Below are 24236 nucleotides of genomic sequence, written 5' to 3' on the forward strand. Positions count from 1 at the left end.
ATTATTCTGTGATTCTGTTTGCTGGCAAAGGTGGGTGGAAATACTAGTCCAGACCTTTGAAGACATAAAGCTTGACAGAAATGAAACAGATAAAAAATTTTCTGTTTGTCTTTTTGTGAAGTACCAGTTTTGTTATTGATGCAAATCATAGGGAATGTAAACAACATGTTCTTGTTACTGCGGGGGACTGAGCGCCTCAGCAGAAACTGTGAGTGTTATTCACGGTGACTCCCTCTTTTCTAATTGTTGATCTCACACAAGTACATAAAAGAATTAAAGTTTATTCACTGAAATTAGTGACTTGTGTGGGCAGGTATATCTAATGCCTCTGATTTTATGTTTACTGGCAGCATTGTTTCGGTTGCTGCCTTTTTTCCATGGAAGAGTTCAGCTCCCAGGCTGAAGGGTTTCCAGAAGCAGCAGAGGAGGCACACCTGTAAGCACGACTGCAGAGGCAGCTCCCTGCAGCAGCACTCATCTCTTAATCACTGGCAGAGCATCGTGTCTGTGCACATCCTGAAGAGGAGGGCTTCTCCTTTCTCTTAGCAGCCTCATTTGGAATGTCACAGCCTGTTACTGGCAGCCTGATTCACACCCTGAGATTTCCCAAATATCTTGGTGCTTCCCACCGACATGTCTGAATGCTTGGTGAAACACTGCGTGTGCAAGGTGATGTATCAGTAGGAAGGATCAGGTCTAAATGCCAAGGGGAGGTTACATTGTTGGGGACCCAGGCAAATTGTACCATGAACCAATCTCTAAACTTGGATTTTAAAAGAAATGTTTATTTTTTACTTAATATTAAAACTGTTATTGTTTGGAAAAAACTCCAATCAGTTGCTTCTCCCATTTTGTCTTAAGCACTGGTAGGTCTGCCAAACGATTATTATTGAGTTAACATATAAGAATTGTCCTTTTTTTGCAGCTGGTTGAGACATTAAATTAATAAAGAAATAACCCTGGATTAGCCAAGTGATATATCTGTACCAAGATGTTGTAAATTATACAGTAGAAAACTACCCACATTTCAAAAATATCTAGATGTTTTGGCATACTTGGGGTTTTTTCTTGTTTATTTGCTTTTAGTTAGATAAAAAGTACAATTAAAAAGACCTGACAGGCAAACTAGAGAGGCAGAAGTAGAGGAGCTGCCACCTGCTGTAAGTTTTAGATGCTTAATTGCATGATCAGTTGCTTGATTTCTCCTGCAGACTGCAGTCTCAGTTTTGTTACATGAAATACAGCAGCTCCAACTCTTTATGAGCTGATTTGGTCTCCTTAGTGTTATTTTCCCACCCTTTATGCCCTACCTATCACAGAAATCAGGTATATGAACAGAACAATAATGGGTAATAGTCTCTAAACTTCAGTGGGGTTTTTGACTGCAGCTGTCTGAAATCTTTGCAAAAGAGTAGAAGTGGGATGAATAAATACAACTGATGATAGGTTAAAACTCAAAGCTTAAAAAAAAAAAAATACAATGAGAAAAAATAAAAAGGAAACAGGGAAGCACAGTACAGACTATAGTTGGGGAAATCTTTCATTTATTGCAGTCAAAGCTCCCTTTCCATGTGCATGCATTCATTTGCTCTTCCCCGGGGCATTGTGTTTGTGCATTTTAAATTGGGTCTGTGTTCCGTTCTGACCTTGGCCCTTGTAGATCATGGACACAGACAACGTGTTGCTCATTTGTGCCTGACCCCCCTTGTGCAGGCTTGCCCCTTGCACGGGCTGTGCCAGGGCTGCAGAGGGCACGGCTGGAGATGTGGCAGCACGGGCAGTCCCTCGGGGCCACTGCGAGCTGGCACCACTGAGATCAGCCCCGACAGGCACTGAGTCACACCAACTGCTCCAGTCCCAGCCAAAAGGTCACATTTCCTCGCCTCTTCACATGTATCTAAAACATCATGTTTTGTGAGGAGTTACAAGCAGCAAGGCAAAAATAATCTGTTGATTTTACAAATGAACAGTACCAGGAGTTTTCAGGGAAAAGAAACATATCCATATCTAATACAGGCATGAGAACCAAATTCAGTTGTGATAAATATTGAAAAATAGGCTCTTATGCACAGACTCACATGGGACTACTTGTATCTATCTGGACCAATGTAAAAGGTAGAAGCTAAGAAATGTAAACAAATGGAACAGCTTAAGTCTAAACTCTTCATCTGCATTGTTGCTTATTTAAAGAACTTAGTGAGGTAATCCAATGGGAATAACAGCAGAACATACATGCAATTTTGACAGACTTTATGAACACGTCATGCAACATCTTTAAGACGGGGGAGAAATTGGAAATCCAGATAAAGCTGAGGATAAGAAAATTGCACATTTATAGCTCTAAACATGAAAGTATAAGCAGGCAGTGAAACCTAAGGTCAAAGTAAACAGTTACATTCCTCAGCATACTTAAATATAGAAACAGGTGTGCAAGCACTATGGCATTCTCAGGAAAAGGAGTTCCTCTGGCCTGTAGCAATATTTTAATATGCTGATAGTTTGATTGTGGGGGAGAAAGATGCAAAAGGTTCTTGAAAGACTTGAAGGGAATGGACAAGAAAAATGAAATGTAGATCAACAACTATTAAAAGACAAAAAAATCCCACAATCTTGTAAGCAAGGAGGCAGCTGAGCTCAGGATGACTACAGAGGCATCAATCAGCAGGCATCACCTGGAGCTCACCAACTCACTGGCTGAAGTTCAGCCTCTTTCCAGCCCTTTTGAATTATTTCTTGAAGTTCTGAATTTGTGTGCCCTATGGCTTGATGCACACCTTTCTTGAGACAGGAACATGTGAAAACCGCTCAGCTTTGGTGAGCCAGTAAAAAAGTGTGCTTCCAAGAAACCTGGAAATCAAAATGCCCAATATTTTCACCTTCATGCTTACTGCTTTAAAAATCAGAGGGCTGTTTCTACAACCTTAAAACGGTCTTCTCTTTGCATTTAGCAGTTTGTACAGATGATGTAGCAGGGACCATATTAATATGTGTGCCCATTCCTTCTCTTTTAGCAGTTGAAGGCAGGTTACAGGTCACCTTACTGTTTGGAATTGACTAGAGTTTTGACCCTGATCCTCCAATTGTTTTTATACACAGTTCAATAATAATACATGCATTCTAACTCTGTTTATTCTTGTAATTAGCCACTCAAGTCTATACAAAATGTGTTTTAATTGCCATGTTGACAAAGAAGAAGATCCTCCATTTTTCAGGAATGTTGTTGATGCAAACTAAATTCCAAGCAGCCATAAAAGCAACCACAATCTCAAGAAAAAACCTCATTGCTTTCTTGGAAATATATTCACAACAGCTGAGCTTCTTTGAAGAAGCTGTTATGTTTTACAGTCTGCCTTCATCAGGAGTAGATTAAAAAGGTTAAAAGTTGGATATTTTAATCTCATTATTCACCAGGATAGTTCATGAATAGATTGTAGCTGCTCTAGAATAAATATGTTGTGTCCATGCAACACAAGTGCTGACTTTCTCAGGATGGCTATAGGAATACCGTATAAGAGACAACGAGTTACATAGTGGCTTGATACAACCAAGTTTTTAAAGAAATTATCAGATTTCTAGCATCTTGAGTAATAGTGGCATTGATTTTAACACAGTTGCCAGCAGCTCTGGACAAAAATCTCGCTTTGCTTCTTGTTATGAAAACTTCTTGATATAACTACTTCCAAATTTTTATTTATTTATTTATTTTCATTCTGCAATGCATATGGCAACACTAAGGCAAATAAAAACCCATAACCCTTTACTACCACTCTGAGTTTTGTACCTTTATGGGTTTTTCCAGGCATCTATATTCATGTTGTATATAATCAACCCTTAAGAGCTGGCTGCTGAAAGAGGAATTTTATCTGAGCATCAGGATGTAGCTTATAACCACCTTGGAATTGCCCATCCATAACAAAAACAAGCATCACTGCTGAGTGAGTTAGGAGTTGCACGTAATCATCTCCTTTCTAATGAGATCCATTAAATTTCTGGGGTTTTAGCACATAAATATATACCCAAAAGTGTCTGACTTGTTTCTTTTCACAATTTCCAACTGGCTAATGTTGTGATGCCATTCCACAAAAATACTTTTTAGTGGCTGACATTTTATTTCCCATTAATTGTTTAGTTAAAACAGGAAACATAATGGATTTTCTTTTGTATTGATTCATAATACAGTTTTTGAATATTTGGGTGTGAGTCTCTGTACTTCAAGTTTCTTCTGATAATGGATACTTGAAGTAACAATTATGTAGATGTGTGAAAATTAAACAATAATAGGAACATATTTTTAGATCTCTAGATTAACTGAAATATTTTAAGTGAGCATTGCTATTTGCATTATATATATATATATATATATATATATATATATTTGTATTTCCTATACTAGAAAGACTTTTGGGATTCATGTTTAAATTTATTAATTTCAAGATAGGAAAATTTGCTCTTGTGTTATATTTTCTGGACAGATACTTCATGGCAGGCAGCAGTTTGTTGGGTATTCCATCCTATGTGCTCTGTATTTTTATTTTTAAGTGACACAGTGCTGTAGGCATCTATCTCTATGAAAGAATGAAAATGCATAAAACAAGAAATGGTACATTATATTTAAGAGCTTGTCAGCCTGTCAGGTTTGGCTGTCTTTCTGGTTTGATGTCCATCATTTTCTATCCTCTCATTGAAAAAGGAGAGAATGAAGAAGAACAAAGAATGGATTTAGAGCCCTTTGTCTTCATATGTGAAGCTGCTTTAGAAGGAAATGGAGAAAGCCTGTTGAATATTTAGTCATGCTTTTGAATCAAAACAAATATGGGCAAAAAAATGCACAGTGAAAGAAGGAAGAAATTGGTAGCTTCTCCTAAAACACATATTTTCTGTATCACAAGAGCTAAATAACAAACATCTGAGAGCTGTCTCTGTTCCCTTTGCTTCCCAGCCTTCAGTGATCAACTGAAGCTCATATTGAGTTGTGAAACTAAGAGAAGGCGTAGCTAATGCATTTTCTCAAATATGTGATGGCATTCATTACACAGTAGTTTTGCCTTACACAAGTCTCCTCACACTCAGGCTCCTCTGAATTTACCTTTCATGTTCTTCTTATGAATACTGAGTGTAAAACAGCAAAAGGATGAGAAAAAGACATTAGCAAGAGTGTCATATAATAATCATATAATTTTAATTTCATAAAACCTACCCTCCTGAATTTTATTCATTCCAGCCCCAGTCTTTTATAATAGCTAATTTTTAGACAGTATAATTCATACACTGACAGGTCATAAAGAAAGGTTGCAAGCAGAAAAGCAGGCTCACAAATGTAAAGAAAAAAGAAATAGAAAAGAGTACACTAAAGTAGGCCACTTCATATAGCTTGAGTGTTCTTGCAACTTTTTCTAGCTTCTCAGCTTGTAAATTACACCCATTTTGAACTTTCATAAGTTCTCACATCTTTTGGAAGGAACACGTAGAACTGAAAGCCTAAATTATACCTTGAAAAATACTTCTGAATTTGCACCTATTTATGTTTATTCTTGCATTTATACATTGTCATGGACATGTCATACTACCATACTGAGAGTATATACACCATATATGTGAAAATATATCATCACCTCTGATGTTGCACTATAGTGGCAAAAACTGTAATAATTTTTCTTTATCCAGTAATTCAGTGTATTAGAGACAAGCAGAAATTTCCTTGTGGTAAACAACTCGAAAAAGTCATCCTTCTTGGTTCTTTTTGGGTACTTGGCCATTTCAATAACTATTTTTGCAGTTTTCTTTATAGTTTGTTTATTTGAGGCATTTGCATTGCAGAACATTGTCTACAGTGATGGCTGCAAGTGTCTGGATAAACTTATGTAAAAAATTTCCATTGTCATTTGGAAAGGTTTGGTCTATGACTGAGTGTCACTGTATTCCTCCTGCATTATTCATCCAGGGACAGTGGATTGATGGGCAACCGGATGAGAATTTCTTCCCCAGCCCATTGTGGTTTGTTTCAACAGCTATGTTGTTAAATCCTTCCGTTCAGTCTCTTAATTTAGTGCCATCCCATTTTTCCCTTGGCATTGACCTTTTCTAGATGAGAGCCTGGTGCTGTCAACAAGCTGATGAATTATGGCTATTCTAAGTGGAAGTGACCATCAAATATAGGCTGGTTTACTCATCTTCTTCTCCAAAACCCCCCATGACAGTACTGGGAGAAAATATTCCCTGTAATGCATGCAATTTCTCTTAGTCATGCCTTGGGGCATCTGCCTTTCTTATTGATACTGGGTTTCTTTAATCACAGATGCTGTACAGGAGATAAAAGATGTCTCTGTGTTGATACAGCAAGGAGTTATTGTTGGTGTTTAAGCTGAAGCCTTAAAGCAATTTTTACTGAATATTTGAATCTTAAGGGAAGGGAGATGCTGAGAATTAGGTGGGGAGGAGATTATGCTCTGAGAGAAGGAATATCTCATTTCAGTGATACAAGGATTCTGGCTGCATTTCCTTTAAAGCCAAAGATGTACCCAAGCCAAAAATTACACATTTCTGTGAAAGTTCAGAGTTGAAATGAAGCAGAAAATAACTTCTCTCCCTTCATGTGTTTGTGGGGATACTTGACCATACGCTATAACATCTGATGGCTCTTGGTGGGCTGCAGACCATTCCTAGACCAAACCCATAGGTACAAATTTGGCTTTTCAATAATATTTCTAAAATAAATTTTGCTTCTTTTATTCAGGGGAAGCAGGATATTTTTAGTGGTTCTACTCTTGAGCATATAGTGAAGTATTCTAGTTTTTGAATGAGCATCATAAACACAGTTTTGAAAATTAGTTACCTTTTCCAGGCTGCTGCTCCAAACGTTCTCTTGTGTTTGAACAACCTCCACTCACTCATTCCCAGCGTGAGGGTTATGTTTCTGATCTTCATGATGGGCTGCATTTCACAAACATTAGGTCATTTTTTGAGCCAAATTGTCCAACTTTAAATAACATACATCAAAAGTGCTCATATCAAGGAAATTTGTCCTATCACAGCTGTGTCCCACTGAGTTGATGGCTATGAATTGTAAATAGCGGTCAAAAAAAGATTACTACCAGAGCACTGCTTGTAACATAATAGTAGCTTCTATGTAAGAAGGAGAGAGAAATATATGACTTCACCTGGCTAGTATATATAAGTAGCAATTTAGGATCATTCTTGAAGTTATTATTTCAAATATTCCTTTATCTTTCACATTGTTTCATCTTTAAAATGGTAAGCTTATGAAAGAGCATGTGCTCTGTGCTCTGCCTTCCATAAAAAAAAAAAATTATTGCCTTTAATAAATTATATATTAATATGGCCATAGCTTCTAATTGTAAGCAAGGCAACATATCTATTTTGAAGGAATATTTTGTAAACCAAGACACTATATTCTGGTTTTGCCTCATCACTTTCTATAACTACCTGAAAGGAGGTTGTAGGCAGATGAGGGCCAACCTCTTCTTCCAGGCAAACAGACACAAGAAAAGTTGAAATGGCCTTAAACTGAGCCAGAGAAGGTTCATGTTGGACATCAGAAAGAATTTCTTCACTGAAAGGGTGAAGAATTAAGCATTAAGCATTGGAATGGGCTGCCCAGGGAAGTGGTGGAGTCACCATCCCTGGAATTGTTAAAGAAATGACGGGACGTGGCGCTTAGGACTGTGGTTTACTTGACATGCTGGTGTTCAGTCAAAGGCTGAACTTGATGATCTTGGAGGCCTTTTCCAGCTTTAATGATTCTATGATTCTGATCTGGACATAAAATTAAGCCAAACTTGGGCTTTGATCATTGTGTTAAGGGTGTTGGTGTCTGGATCTCCAGAAGTCCCTTGCAAGTCTCTTTGTGATTCTGTGATCCTCTTAAACACAGAGATTCCTCTTCAAGCCATTTTTTGTTACCTTATCTTTATGTATAGTATGTGAATTTTATTCATGGCCTTATTTTAGGTACTTATGAATGTACATGAATAAAAGAATTGCTACATGATCAATATTACCATTCATATCCATGCTAATTAGAATCCTTGTTAAGTGCTAATATTTGCAAGAACATTAATTTACATTGACTTTTGCCTAAATTTAGTCAAAAGTGTTTTATTTATTTACAAGCAGTTACAGCCACATTTTCAAGTCTTTAAAGAACTTGAAAGTGAGTTACAGAAATCGTATCTGAAAGTTTTCTTTTACACACTGACATTTTAAGGTACTCTCAGTGATTCTTTAACCAGCAAGAATCATGCTGATTTTTACCTGCATGATAACAAGTCCTCTTTTTATAACTTCCTTCTCTTTTAAGGACCATGTTTAGTAATCTTCAGAAACAGAAATAACATTACCTTAGAGGAGACGATAATGGTGTTCTCTGACTGTTGTAATTTATTGAGAAAATTTTCTGTCAGAAAACACAGGAAAGTGCTTGAAAGGGGCTGTGAGTGTTTGCTGCTTTTCTAGGACATCTACAGGATTGTCGGGTTCAGCTATTACTGCCTTTACTTTTGAAGTTAGTAATTTGACTGCAAAGCTTGCAGTGGCAGCTAAAGTCTTGTGTTCCTTGGTATCTTACTTGGTCAGTTTACGCATAGAAAATTCTGCCGACTTTGCCTGTTCTGATGTTTAAAAATTATGTTTGCATTAGGGTTTTTTTAGGCCCAGATGCACTAAATGTCTTCTCAGCCTGCAGGAAATAGAATATAAATTTCTCCTTAATTCATAAGGTACGTAACCATGTGTTGCTGTGTTTTCTGCCCTTTGAAGAGGAGCTCATGCACAAAATGGTTTCAAACTGCAGACTTTTAGCGCTCTTAACTGTTGAGAAAATTTGGTGTTATGGACAGGAAATGTTAAGTGATTTTTTTGTTTTCCTACACAAGCATTTGTCAAATAGGTTTGCTGTAAGAAGGTAGTCTAACTCATCTAATTCAATGTTCAGCAAGTCACTGGAATATCAATTTAAGTGTATTCCAAGTCTCATGTGAAGGAGAAGCCTCCAGATCTTATAGGTTTTGCTGCACAAATGTCTGTGACAAGGCCTTTTACTGTTCCACCCCACTGCAGCTGTTTTCTGGGATCTCATCATTTCACACTTTGATCACTGCAGCATCAGTGCATCATCCTCCTGCACTGAGGAATACAGTGCTACCCCCACAGTCCCCGTTCAGAACTCTGCCACAGGGTTCATTTGCCACCTTCATTATTTTAACTTCTCTTTTGAGTGAATTTCCCTCATTAAGCAGACTGCTTCTTTTCAACCTTAAGACCAGTCTTCATGAGTCATTTCCAACCTTTCTATCCACTATTAAAATGTCATTTCCTTCATTTTATTCCTGTGTTGCTAGCCTCTAACTCTCAAAACACTTTTGTGCTGACTCTGTGCTGCTTTTTTCTCTGCAGAAATTTCCCAAAAGCCTCCACAAAGCTCGTGTTGCCCTTTCTACAGTCTGTCCTTAAGAATCCTTTGTCATCGTTCCTACAAAAAAAAAAAAAAAAAAAAAAAAAAAAAATATTATACGCACCTACTACTGTGCTGATACCATTGATTGGATGTGTTGGGTTTTTTTTGGATTGTGAGGTGTTTGCATCAGTCAGATTCCACTTGGCCTGTACTTCAAAACCTCTGAGGTCTTGTTCCATAACCTGTACTTTTAGGTGCAAGTAATGAATGTTTTTTTACCATTTTACCAAGAATGGTCAGGGTTTTTTACAGTGCTCGATTAGACTGGCTGTTCCTCACCTGGCAATCTCTTTGATTTTGTGCTGCAATTGTGTTTTCTGCATGGCAACAAGGAGAAACTGCAGCTAGTCCAGCCTGCAGCTGTGCTTTTGCCTGACTGATGAACAAGACCTGTTGTGCCCATCTCCAGGGGAATCCACCGGCTCCTTGTTTGCTGCTGACTGCAATTCAGGAAGATATCTGCTAGCTTTATCACTTCTGTGAGCCGTAACTAATGTCCTTCCTTAGTATATTTCAGAATAAAACACAAAACTAAAGAGGCTTAAAGATTCAGGACTAGAAGGCAGGAAACTTTTGTGGGAGCCCTTATTGTTGGGACAGCTGGCCATTGTAGAGCCAGGTTCTTACACTGTCCCTCATGGTGTGCAGTGGAAGGTTACTTTTTGTTCAGTCCTGGCAGTTCATTATTGATTTACTGAACAGAAATATAATTTAAAACTGCAGGTGTCCATTTAATTTTTAAACAATATCTGGATGCTCTGTGGCTAGTTGTGTTGTCATGTTAGTTTTGCTTTGTAACTCTGTGGTTCACAGCATATTTCTTCTTCCTGAGAACTGGACTAGGAAAACACTTTGCTTCATGGGGTTTATTTTAAGTGAAAGGTCATGTCTAAGAATGGATATGTGCAACTTCTCTAAAGCTAACTAACTTGAACAGACTAAATTGGGAAATCACAGCAATGGGAAGTTACTGATAATCCATTCAAATATTTTCAATTACTCAATGGCTTGTGGGACAATAAAGTTTGCTGTACTTTGATTTTGAATGATAGCCACTTGCTACAGTGCCATATTATTGATTGGCATTGAGGCTTAGCTTCATCATGTCAGACTTCAGCTTTTAACTGACAGGAAGACATTACTTGGTAGGGAATTCATCTCAGTTGTCATCTGAATTACTTTCAACAACCCTTATATCTCTGTGTTGACACCACAAGCTACCTGATCTGTGTTGTTCAGAAACTCCCAGACTTGAGAAGTGGATAATGGCTATTTTAATTTTATTTCTTTTGTGTTCTGTTCTTATATGAAAGTAGATTCTGATACCCCACATGATTCCATGAGTTCCATCAGTTTCAGTACTGTAATGCTAAGATTTAACAATGCTGCTGAGGGCCCCAAAACTAAGAACTCTGCAATGACAGAACTTTTGATTCCACAAGTTTGAATTCACAAAATTTAATTAGCAATTAATGCTACTGCAACTAGAATTAAAATATCTCCAAATATGACTCACATCAAGCAAAAATTTGATGAGAATCTAGAAAAATATCCAAGTGAAAATTCTTCTCAGCAAAGTGCAGTTTAATACATTCTTCACTTCTCTGTGACCCAGGAAGCTGTATCAGATTGCAGTTCACAGCCAAAACCCATTCCCGGGGTTTTGGAAATTGGCAGCTGGTATACACTTTATTTCTCAAATGTTGCTTTGACAGGATAAAAACACTTTTTATATAAAACTACAGGCTAAATCTGGGCTCTGACCTTGAAAAGGAAAATCCTGAGCACAAGTTCTTGTTTGCAAGTCATGTCTGGTTTTTCAATTTATTCATTCACTTCCTAATACAAAATGTCCTGGGATCAAAACCCAAAAAGTCATTCTTGCAGGGAAGATCTAAATTATTCATGTCAGCCAGATGCAGATTTGGATTCCATCAGGTTGGATACAGAGAGGGAGGTAGCCTAGAGGAGTGTCCCCATCACTTAGTTTCCCTTATAACACACCCTGTACATCTATATTTGACCTAGGTAAATGCAAAAACAACATCTTAGATGTTATGGCTACTTTACTGTAGAAAATAGAGTAGCGATTTTCAGCCAGCTGAGATGATGTCCAAGGCAAGACTTTAGGCATTGGTCTTAACTTAGAAACATTCAATTTCACCTGAGCCCCAGGGAAGAAGGCCTTTTCAGAAGTCTCCTGATTAACTCTTTCCTCAGAGGAACTGGTGTCTGCAGTTCAGTATAGTAAATGTCAGGTGTCTAATTTTCATTAACGAATACTCCTCACAGTGCTGGAACTTTTAGTCTGCCTTAAAGTAACATATATTTAAGGGACTTTTTAAATGAGAATTTAACCCAGGCAGAATAACCTCCTAATATACTGGATGAATGCAAACCCTGTCCAAAGCTGTTGCCCAGACATCTGAAGTAGGATAGCTGCAGTAGTTTCAGGCAGAATACAGTATTTGGGTTTGACTCTTCCTTGTATGCAAAATAAACAAACAAACAAACAAATAAAATCAGACTATTATTATGGTTTCTGTAACTACATGGTAGTAATGATGTCAGTTTGTCCACTCTAGTAGCCAGGTGATTACATTGACAAAATCTATATTTTTTTTACTTGGTAAATTAAATGCCTACCACTTCATATACTGTGCACTGTCAGAACCACTACTGCAATACCAAAGAAATGAGAAAGGAAAGAGACTGGTTTGATTCAGGGAAGGGACATGAATTGAAGGAACCTTGTTTAATTATCATAATGGATATTTTTAGGGAAAACATACAAATAGTGTTTAGAGGCAGCCAAGCAGCTCTAGTACGAAGGAACATAGAATGACAAACAGCTTTTGTTTATAGCACAAAAAATGTGAGTATTGGCTAAGAAGTAGTGTTTATGGTAATTGAGCTTTACAAGGAAGTAAAACTTCATGGGGAACACAGGGGGTAGCATTTTCAGTGAAGTAGGCAATAAGGAGAGCTGTGTAGGCATTTCCTGATTAGCATCTGCTGTTTCAACAGCCAAGGAACATGACTCGCATGTAAATGCTTGTGCTAGGATTTAACAGGCATTCCCTCTAGCATGCCTCCCTGCCTTCTGGTTTTATTTTGAGTCTCCTCGAACCCTACTGTGACTTGAAATCAGTGGAGGAGAAAGGAGAGTAACACAAACAACAGATGTCGTAAAGTTTTGAACAGAGAGAGAAAAAGCCCCATGGCAAAGGAGAAGGTGCAGTTAAGGTGTTTTCCTGTCATTTGTATTCAGTGCCTCTAGTACAGACTCTATTTGCATTTTTGCATTTTTACATATCTATATATATGCAGTTGGTATGCAGTTGTACACATGGTAGGTAAAGAAGTGGTAGTGCAAAGAGATGCCCACTGCACAATTCAGAATTTTTTTCGTGTCCTGTGAGTGTGACCTAGAGACACTAAGTGTACTGGCTGACACAGCCAAAGCAACCTCTTTTAGGGCAGGCTCACAAATTATTTTCCCAGCTGTTCTCTGCTTTTAGTCTCTTGCTGCATAAAACACATTAATTTTTTTTTAATCTGAAGTTCAAAGATTAGGAATGCTAATAGTGTGCCTGGTGTTCATCAAGACAGCTTTGATTACAGGTGGTAACTTAAGCCATGGCAATGCAAATACCATGTACCCCATCACATTAGAACTAGGTTGTGCACCAAGTGACATTCAGTGCACATTCAGAAAAGTCTTTAATCTGTGCTTTTTGGTATGAGGAACTGTGATTTCCAGAAAGCAAATCTGTGGCAGAAACAGCTGTGAAATTCTTACAATATATAGACAGCTGGGGATGGCATAGAGACCCTGAAAATACATTTCCTGCTGGGTGTTAACTCAGTACTGCATGAGGCCAGGAACAAAAAGAAATGGAAAAAAAATACTGTGAACGAAGAAGTGAAAAGATGTGAAGTTTCCAGATTTTTTTTCTTTTTTGGGAAAGATAACTGAAAGAAATGTAAAGAGTATTCAGGGCTGAGAACTTTGAGCTCTGAAATCTTTGCAAGCTACTTCCCCCTTTCCCACATCTACCTCCTCCTTTAATGTTTTATTTCTTCTACAGGCTTCAGCAGATGGGTCCACAGACGGAAAATCACATTCACACAAAATCCTATTTTCTTGTGATATTTTAAATGTATATTTATTTGCTTATTAACTTGCTGGGTTTTTCCAAAGAATTTTGGCAATCTCTATCTCGATGGATATTCACACTGTTTATTTTGTTAGTTAGTTTTGTTATAAATATTTATACATATATTTTAATTATTTTATATATATATATATATATATATTTTAATTATTTGGCTACTGGACTACAGAAGTTTATGCTTGGACTAACCAATATAGAGTTTAGGACAACTGCTGTTACTGAATGTGACTTCTGAGAAAAAAGAAAAAGGAAATCCAATTTTGAAGTGAATGCTGAGGATGCCAGTAGGAATCACTATTCTTTGTCCAGAAATTTCTGCATCAAATATGGTACATTCCTGGACTGTGGTGGTATTTTGCTGGACTGCAGGGAATGCTATATATTACAATATGTTGGTAGCAGCACTTTAATCATTAATATTAATTATTGTAAACAAGTGGGAGCCTGCTGCATTCAGTTAAGACAGAACAACAGTTATCTCATTAATGCTATTTTAGCACAGACTTTCTTAATCTTTGTAAGGATATCCTATTAGAAAAATAAGCATAATAACAATAATTATGCCCATATTTTAAATAGTGCTTTTATGCCTGTGTGGCTTTCTTTCTACTTTAAAATACACTATCTCTGTTGCACAGATGGGTAAACTGAGGCATGCATGGGAAGTGAAATAAGTTCACTGGAGGTCTTCCAGAGAAAGACAGAACTCCTGGTCTTAAAGCAGAACCTTATCTTAAATCATATATAAAACTTTTCACAAGGTATTTGTAAGTTAACAAATCCTGCACTTTAGAGATACCATTTAACATTTGCTTTTCTTCCCACAGGAACTTTTTACACCAGAGTGCAAATTCAAGGAGTCTGTTTTTGAAAATTACTATGTAATCTACTCATCCATGCTCTACAGACAACAGGAGTCCGGGAGGGCCTGGTTCTTGGGGCTGAACAAAGAAGGGCAGGTCATGAAAGGAAACAGAGTGAAGAAAACAAAACCAGCAGCTCATTTTCTACCCAAGCCATTGGAAGGTGAGGCTCAGTCCATCTCTAGCAAACTCCCCTAATGATCTCACAAGAGGGAATGGTTTCCAAAATGCCCTTACTGAATGTGCATGCCCCACACAAGGGCCAATCCCAATGCCCTTCCCAAAGTTTCACGGAGAAGTTCTGTGCTTCCGTGTAGTGATGCTACAAAGGACATGTGTAAAAACATTTTTGCAGGGACTGAGGTAATTCTACAAGAAAAGAAAAAGAAAATAAATCTTTTGAGGAAGAGCACTGTGCTGCTTTCAAAATATTCCATTGTTAGAGACTTGTGAGTCTTGCACTGAGAAAATGGTTCTTTCATTAGGCAGAATGAAATAATGAATATTGTAGCATGATTAGGAGTTGTAAAGGGAATGGATGAAATGTCAGCATTTCAAAGTAAAAGCTTTCTAATACAAAACATAAAGGTCTCCATAAAATAAATCATGATGTATTACTTTGCCAAGTGGTGTAATTTACGCAACTCATGTAAGTTGGCCTTTAAACCAAGATAGGAGCAAATAACAATCACAGTAATCTTACATACCAAAATGATGTCACATTCTCTGAAAAATCCATTTTTATCTTGGAACTTTTGTGCTATTCTATGTATTCTGCAGACCTTAACCCATGCTACCTTTTGCTTCTTGTCCTGATGGCAGTACTCATTGTTCTAATTGCTGCACGTAGCCTCAGTAATTCTGAAAATTATCTCATTTCTTACCATCTGAAAACACATACCTGAATAATACTTTTGTTAGCAGTCCAATTTCCTTCTCGTGAAAGTTTACAGTTGTTTCATAAGCCCTCAACAATACTAAAAATCTGTATCTTGATCCCGCTATATTAAATTAAGACTTAAAGGGAGGGAATACCAGTGCATTTTTTAAAGCAATGCAAATCTGTATGTACTAGGAAAGAAGTTACTTTTTTAAAATAATGTTTGGATGATCAGACTCCATCGAAATAGCTTAGACAATGCTTAGAAATAACTTGATTTACATTGCCTATGAGAATCATCAAATATGACAGCTCTGCTATGTAATTCCTTACTTTGTAGCTTCGTTTCGTGCTGTTCAACATAATAATTTTGTAGGTCACCGTGTTATCTCACCAAGCTCTTTTAATTAATCATCAAAGTGCCCTAAACACGTTTATGGGCCACTATGAAGATATATATCATAATCAGCCTTATGTACTCTAGAGAAGACATTTAATTTCAGTCTTTCAGAAACTATAAAAGGATTTGGATTATGTCACTGGAAATGTTAGAACAAGTATTTGATTAATTAATGATGCTGTGGGGCCATTTACATTTATTATGAAACTTCACACCATTGAAGATCAAGGTCACTACTTTGATGCTCCAGCCTCCTACTCCAATTAGCAAGGGATGAAGGAATTGTGCTCTCTGTGGTAGCACACACACAGTCCGGAAATCAGTGTGAAATCATTCCTTTGACTGCTGTGACACCTCTTTTAACATTGGTCTGATATAAATAAATGCAACTGAAGTATAAGTGAAAAATATTTATATAAAAAATAAAATACCTGATACAGTGACGTGGAAAATGAAATTGAATTATCCAAGAGCATTAATTATTAAGGCAACTTAATCCTGGAATTGTGTAATTGAATACATGTATTTCCCTCAAAAGATTTGAAGTGGTTAGATAGGGACTGAAGCCCAGGGAAAAACTTCTAATTCTTCTAAGAATTCAGTTAATGGTTTAATTTGGAGTTTTCTGCATTTCTGCTATCAGTGGAGATCAGTGGCTACTGCATATGTTTTTGGAAATGAGAAAGAAAATCCCCAAACCTCTTTTATACTCTCCACATATCCTGGATATTTCTTCAGAATACACCTGAAGAAGTGACCATGGCCAAATCCCTCACATTCAGGAGACTGATGTACATGTAATTTTGCAGAACTGGACCCTAGCCTAATCTTGCAATGTATGACTAAGAAAGAATATTTATGTCTAGACAACTGTATTGTATGATCCCACTTTTTATTTACAGTCTGTCTTATCACATTTTTTTACTTCTAAAAGCTTGCATGTTTATTTAATGTTTATTCAAGTGTTGTATATACATACACATGTGTATCCACATGTATGTATATTTTTGTGTGCTTTCGGCAAAGATAGAACACTACTTTTTCATTTCCAAGAAGCTATCGTAGCCATTGAACAAGCAAGAATGCAGTCACCTACTGCATTTTTAAGTCAGATGCAGAAGAAGTGTGAGAATTTTGGAGGCTTAAGCAATTCTACCAGTGATGTAAAACCAGTGTCTGTCAAAATAAACAGTTTCCCTGGTATGCCAGAGGAACATAGAAAATTAATCCTATTTGAGATGAACTCTCATATGTGATACATTGTTAAAAATGCCTCTCCTTTTCTCTTCCTTCCCCTCAGTTGCCATGTATCGAGAACCATCTTTGCATGATATTGGAGAAACAGTGCCAAAGGCTGGGGTAACTCCAAGTAAAAGCACAAGTGCATCTGCAATAATGAATGGCGGGAAACCAGTGAACAAGAGCAAGACGACATAGCCAGATCCTCACAGGTGTTGTGACTTTACTGAGTCCCAAGTACAGTTGAGTGATTTATCCTTGCCAGACTTCCCCTCGGCAGTGTCTGTGGATCAGCTTGTGGCAAGTCACCAGCTTGCCCGTTGCTGTTTCTGAACTGAGTTGTTGCAAGTGGATAAATCTCAACATGTAGCTCCACCACAACGAGAAGACACCTGGATGAACCAGCTAAACTCAGACCATGGAATGCCCTACCAGATATTGGAATGCCTTTTTAATATCTTTTCTGTGACTGTGACACTTCATGTGAATGACATACTTCACAAGTACACTTGATACCTTGCCTGCTGACAATTGCCCATAATCCCTTTTTGAGTCCAGTTTCAGCAAAATCCATGTGTTTAAGTTCTATTTTGTAGCACACAAATAATCAAGTAATTTCTAGTTAGATGCTGTAAACCTGTGCTATTATGGATTTCTCTTCTTCCCTTTTTTATAAGGCTGCTCGCTCCACTGTTTGTGACCTTTTGCAGGGATTGTGTTTCTCTATAACTTAAGTGTTGCCGGTGGCTTAGTTTTGAAAGCAATCAGGGAATCAGGAAGCCTTCAAAAATCTATTATTACAAATTATATCTATAAAGAATAGGATCGTTGTCTCTGGCTTAAAATATTGACTAAATGTGAATACTCTTTAGTAACAGATACTGTGCTTCTGAGGTTGGCATTAAAGTGGAGGGAAGAGTGTCAAACACAACCAACGGGGAGTTTTCTGAAACGTGTGTTTGGCATCCCCCTGTAGTTTCTTTTTGTGTGTGTGTTTTATACATATCACAGGCTTACTGGTAATGGTAACATTTGCCTTGCCCAGCGAGCAAGACCCACTCATTTTTGGAAAAGTGGGTCCAAAGAATTTTGTAGGCCTTGTAGGTCTGAATTAAGGCTCATTTTTCATCTACTAAACCTTCATTGTTTGAAAAACAACCACCACCAGTAAAAGAAAAAAAAAAGTAAGACTAATCAGAATTGCGCTACCTAACTCCATTTCAAATATAATCCTTTCCTGTTTTTAAGGAACTGAACTTAATGCCATTGTTATTTTTGGCTGAATCCCACACCTACTTAGCAAAGCATGGGCAAGGATGTTGTTGTGTTCTTTTTTGCAGCACCAATGCAAAGGGTAGTTAAAAATTATAGTTTAATATTTCTGGTGTTTTAAAAAAGGAAGTTTTAAAACTGGACATATTACAAAACTTTATTTTTATTTTTAGCTAAGCATGCAAAGTCCGGTCCTATGTATTTCACTGATATCCCGGTATGTACCTCCACCCAGCTTCCTAGGATAACATGCCCACCAAATTGCTAGATTGAAGGTGCCTTGCCTTGATCTCTATATACTGTACTTTCTCCTACATGAACCTAGAAAAATTCAAAAACATCATAAAATTGAAGCCTTGGATCATATTACCAGAAACAACATCAACCCTTTGAGTTTGTCACTTGTGAACAATTAAACCAGTGTTGCGGGGGATGAAGGAGGGCGGGGGAAAGATTTAGAGAATGCCACAGAGATGCCACTGAAGTGTTTTGCACGCTTAGTCACAGGCTTTCAGAAGATGAAAATTACGGGCACTCTCTGTACACTTAAGGAATTTGTTTCTTAGAAATGGCAGCAAAGATCAAACTGTATCTCAGCCTGGAAAACTGTGTGGCAACACTCTCTTGGCCTCTTGCTGTTACCTTGATATTTAAAGACAAAAAGAGGAAACCATCCTTTTTTAGCACTGTATTTCTGGCAATTTGTTTTATCACATTTTTGAGCTGGAGTCCCTAACATAGACTGCTGATTATTTCAAATTCACTGTCTGCTCAGCTGAACAGTCTGATTCAGTCTGAATGAACTCTTCATACTAGTTTTCAAATGCATTCTGTTTTTATAAGCAACATTTAGTGCACTCTTCAAGGAGGCTACTGTAAAGCTGCTAAATTCTAGGTGAACTTTTTCTTTTTTTCTGTAGGTCAGACTTATTTTTGTATGTGTGATATGAGAACAGCAAGATATAATGCTTGATGTCGGGTCTTTCTAGGGAGGGAATGAGTTAAGCATGAAGCCCTCTATCCATATAGAGAAAAAAATAAATAAACCTAATCTAAAACTGTGATAAAAATGCAAAGAAACTTTGACTTAAGACTGTGCCCTTGCCTGCTAGCACTAAATCTGTGCGCGTGGGGAAACAACACTTTTATTAGAAACTTCGGTGTGCCCTTCTCGTCCCATCTGGTCCAGTGGGATTTGTGCACCATCCCTGAGAAAACAAAATCAAACCAAAGCAACTCAGATGGTGAGCTGGGGGCTTGCTCTGCGCTGCAGGACCCATGAGAGGCAGCAGCCTTGACACTGTCCTGTCGGCCGGGTCCTGCCATGGCCCCAGGCCTTCCTACAGTTGTTAGAGGAGAACTTCACAATGCTTCAAGTAAGGTAAAACAGCTGAAGGCTACATTCTCTCTCACCTGATACATGAGGAGGGAATACATGGGTTCATGTACCATTCAGCTTTTAACTCACCCAGTGTAAGAGCCTGAGGAGAGACAGGGCTGGAGACATGGCTGAGCCATGCAAGGAGGATCTGGTTCATTGCCTGATCCTACATAAGAATTGTTTTTAACATTAACCTTTTGGTCCTGAGTAACTATGATCTGTGAACCAGTTTGGGAAGCTATAATTAAAGCCAGATTTAATTCCTTTAAGCAGTTAGTACATACTGGAAATACAGCTCTTTTTTTTTTTTTTTTTTTAAATTATTGTTTTCTGGTTTTGTTTCTGTGGGCTAAATTCATCTGAATGTTTAATCCAATGAATCAATGTCCTGATAATTTTTTCTACAATCTGTTTAAACATAACAAAGGTACCTTTGTGCTTTGTTTCCTCCTTTTAATTTTGTCTTGTCTCATCTGTTGCATGGGAAGAGTATGACAAGGATGAACTAACTGCATGTTGTAGGTTGTGTCTGTCAAAGAACTGTTGGTCAGTGTTACAAATTTACATACATATATGCAAAGAGTTTGTCTGCATTGTACAGTTTGTGTTTATTCTTATTTGTTGTATACACAGATTCAACATGATGAATAAAACATTTATATGAAGGCATACTGGAAACCAACAAAAAAGTTTATGTAAGAAGTAGACTGTGCAAAGCATCATTGCATTGGCCACAGGATGGTGAAACTTCATGTAAATAGGTTGGCAAACTCAGTTCTCCCCCTTTACCATGCCAAAGAAAATTTCAGCTCCTTAATATAATACCTCTCTTGCTGTTCTCCAGGATGAGACTTCACCATTTTCTTCCCTCTAAAATTAATTTTGCTGTTAAGTGAAAGCTGTTTTCAACTGTCTGTTACTACTAAGTACTGTATAGTAAACCTGATGGAATCAATTTGTATTTACAGATTGGGGTTTTTGTACTTACATGTGCAGCTGTCCGTAAATCTGCAGCGTTCCAGGTCTTTTGCATGCTTGCATCATATTTTGTTCTTCTGGGTTTCCTCTAATCTCTGAGAGACTGTTCACACTGCAATCTAACCTCATCTTGCCATTTTATATGTTAATACTGCACAGAGTCATTTTCTTCTATTTTTTTGATCTGTATTTCAGCTACAGTTCTATTTGGCAAAATCAGTCACACCTGCACAGTTTTAGAGATCCAGTTTTGAGGAGATATGAACTACTTCAACAAAGCACTATTTTGCTGTACTTCAAAACTTTTATAAATACACAAGAATCCTTATGAGATTATTCACATGATATAGCCTGTGGAAGGGTCTCTAGCTCCTCTTAAGTGCTTTGTGGTTCACATAACAGAGCTTCTGTTTAATTTGCTAGGTTTTTTAGCCATTCTCAATTGATTTTTAATATATTGTAATTTTCATTAATGCTGGTTCTTAATAAACCCCTCCCAGCCCCTCCCCTTCACCAGATATAAAGTAAAGCAATTCACTTTGGTATAAAACTGAAACAAGACTAAGAACCCTGGCTTTACATATTGGGGAAACTTTTTGTCTTGGTTTAAAACTAGTTTAAGCAATGAGGTATGAAAGCAGGCAGTTTGGTCCATGAAGTAAAAGTGTATCATGATGATCCATCTGTTTGTTGGTATAAAGAATACGTTATTCAGCTACATTCAAATGGGAATGGAAGCAAAATTAGACTACGTAAGAAGGTTCTCTTTCTTTTAAATGGCCCTTTAGATAAATTCATATTTCATGCAATGCATTCTAAAATGTTTAATAACAGGGTGTTTTTTTTTCTGTGATGACTAATGCAAATGCTATGAATTATTTTTGAAGATGTAATATATTTTTTGTTCAATTACTTAGTCACAGAAATATTCAACTTAGCTCTCTTCATCGCAGTATCATTTAGCTGTATCATTTAGCTACAAAGTGAGATGCCATTCTGCAAAGAAGCAAGGGCAATGCATCAGAAAAGTGAGAGCAAGTACATGATTAAATGCATCTATGTGTTTCTAAGAAACAACATAGCCAGTGGGAAAAAAAAAAAGGATAACAAGCAGGTTAATAAATTATAGAAGCAAATGAATCCACAGGTTTTTTATAGGTTATATTACAGATATGTTATACACAATAGATATAATCCTGCAAGTCTTTTATAGAAGCACTGGCACACTTCTGGATTGTGTTCTTTCTCACATAAGAAGAAAACAAGGTTATAGTATCTTTTTGTTTATAAGGTTTATCAGCCTAATCAGTAAAAAGCCCCCATTTATCCAATTTGGTTTTGCTGTTTGCCACAGGCCTGGAAGCAGGTTTTTACAGTCACTACCTATGAAATATCAAGTAGTAAGTTTCACCTCCTTATGCCTCTTCCTGCATTTACAGTTTATGTATCTCAAATTTCCATTACAGGGAATGGATAAGGAAAAAAGATAACAATTTATTAATACAGATATTATATTCAAACATATGGAATTATAGTCTTATTCCTTCTGATTTTATTTTGCTAGGGAGGAAATGAGCCACAAAAACGATATGCTGAGTGTCACATCACCAGTTACCTCAGCATGAAAAGTAGGGGAAATGTTCAAGCAACATTATAGGAAACAGAAGAAAAATTGGAAAAGAATTAATGTGTACATTACATTTTTAGTAGTCTTAGTTAATACTTTGAGGTTTATAGTAATAGCACCATTTTGTTTGATAATTGCATTTAAATGAACCACTGAGAGTAGCCGTCTTAGATATTCGAATTTTTTTTTCCATATGTAAGTTAATAAACAACTTGGATAACACTTTTTTGAAATGCTATGGCTACATAATCCATCCAGTAGTCAAAAAGGTTGGAGCTGATTGGTTTAAAAAAAAAAAATCAAGGTAGAAATAAAAATTACTTTATACTCTTTAAGTCTATAAATTTAAAATTAAAGCAAATGACAAAGTAAAATGCATCAAATACAACACTGGAACCGCCTAAACAATTGTTCTTTTATATATGAATGAGTATCTGAAATACCACAGCTGATCTACAGTATATATAAATGTTTTGATGCCATGAAACAAGTCAAAAGGACCTACTGATACCAGATAAGAGTTTTGATTATGTCGTATTTTCTTAATACAGTACTAAATACAAATGGAAGGAAAGCAAGGAGAACTTTGTATCCTTCATTGTTTACATTCTGATTCAGCAGATGAATGTATATGAAAAAAACCCAGTGATTATGAGATGATTCAGGTCAGCGGTATTCATTATTCAGAAATATAAATAAAAGCAACAATTTGTGCTCTCCAGACACTAGGGTTGGCAAAATGCATATATGCTAAAACTTAAGAAAGGATTCCTGTTGAGCCCCATGCAGTTTAAGGGTTTTAAGTATAAAATATAAATTAAAATTTCAAGATGAATTTTACTTTGAAGATTCTTTATGCTTTATGAATACAATTTAAAACTCTGCCTGATACTTTGGTTATCTGATGAGAGAGTAGCTAGCAGCTTTGGGATGTATGTCTAGTTATTTATCTGCATAGCTTATATATAAGTTGGATGTTTGTTAATGGTACTCCCTGAGAATATGTGCTTCACAAGCTTCATTTTTAGAAAGAAAGAAGCCAGGTTAAGGGGGGAAAAAGTGGTAGTTAAAGAGCAAGCTATATGGGACGGGGGAATAATAAAGCAGTTAAATAAATTAATTTGAAATTTTGCATTCTATTACATGTTCTGTACCATTGTATTTTCCTATTTCAAAACTGTCCTTTCTAAAAGAAAAGTAATTTCTAGACTAATAATGGATATACATTCTTTTTGTTAATACATAGTTCCATTACTTCTGAGTCATATACCTCTTCAAAAATCAGGACCTTGGCACCTAAACCACAATGTTAAAGTTTGGTATCTAAAAGAAGTATTTTTGATCCATTTAATCAATTTCTTGCTCAATCATGGTTTCACAAAATGTAAACACTTTTGAAACTAAAATGTTGTTTTGTTTTTTTTTTTTTGCTCTAAAAAATTCAAGGGCTGCCAAATCTACATGTACAAAAAAATAAGAGACTCATATGTAAATAAGTTAGGGAAGTCCCAATAGTTGTGCATCGTTCATAACTCAATGTGAATTTCACACTGAGCAGCATTTCACCATTGGAAAATAAAAATAAAATTTTTGTTCATACCACTGCTTTGTTTGTATTTACTGTATTAAAACTTCAATTACTTTGTTGCCGTTGTCCAAACACCTTTAACTGAGACCAAGCTGTGGCACAGCACAGATGATTTTTCAAGTAAGCTGATGCTCATGTTCCCCGCTTCTATGAAAGCAGTTAAATTCAGTGAATTCCATGTGTGCCATGGCAATTTGTCCTGAACAGTAATTTCTAAAAGTAGACAGAATTTTCATCCTAAAAGTTACTAATATAAAAAGTTTTCATTTGCTTTACATGTAGGAGGTAACTGTAGATACATAGAACAGCACAACAAAAGTACATGTGAGTTGCAGAACACATATGCAGAATAGGCAAT

At 36.8% G+C, this 24236-nt stretch overlaps 1 protein-coding gene across 8 annotated transcripts in view; it reads left to right on the top strand.

Moving 5' to 3' along the window:
- FGF14 (fibroblast growth factor 14) overlaps positions 1-20836 on the top strand; it is a 379461-nt gene extending 358625 nt beyond the window's left edge. For all 8 annotated transcript variants that reach the window (XM_058827463.1, XM_058827480.1, XM_058827497.1 and 5 more), the window contains 2 exons: positions 14478-14676; positions 17094-20836. In XM_058827463.1, the coding sequence (XP_058683446.1) occupies positions 14478-14676; positions 17094-17230 (336 nt within the window). In that variant the 3' untranslated portion in view covers positions 17231-20836. The remainder of the gene's footprint in view (positions 1-14477; positions 14677-17093) is intronic.
- Positions 20837-24236: the final 3400 nt, after the last annotated feature.

Source organism: Poecile atricapillus, chromosome 1, assembly GCF_030490865.1.
Source record: "Poecile atricapillus isolate bPoeAtr1 chromosome 1, bPoeAtr1.hap1, whole genome shotgun sequence".
In the NCBI taxonomy this organism is placed as follows: Eukaryota; Metazoa; Chordata; class Aves; order Passeriformes; family Paridae; genus Poecile; species Poecile atricapillus.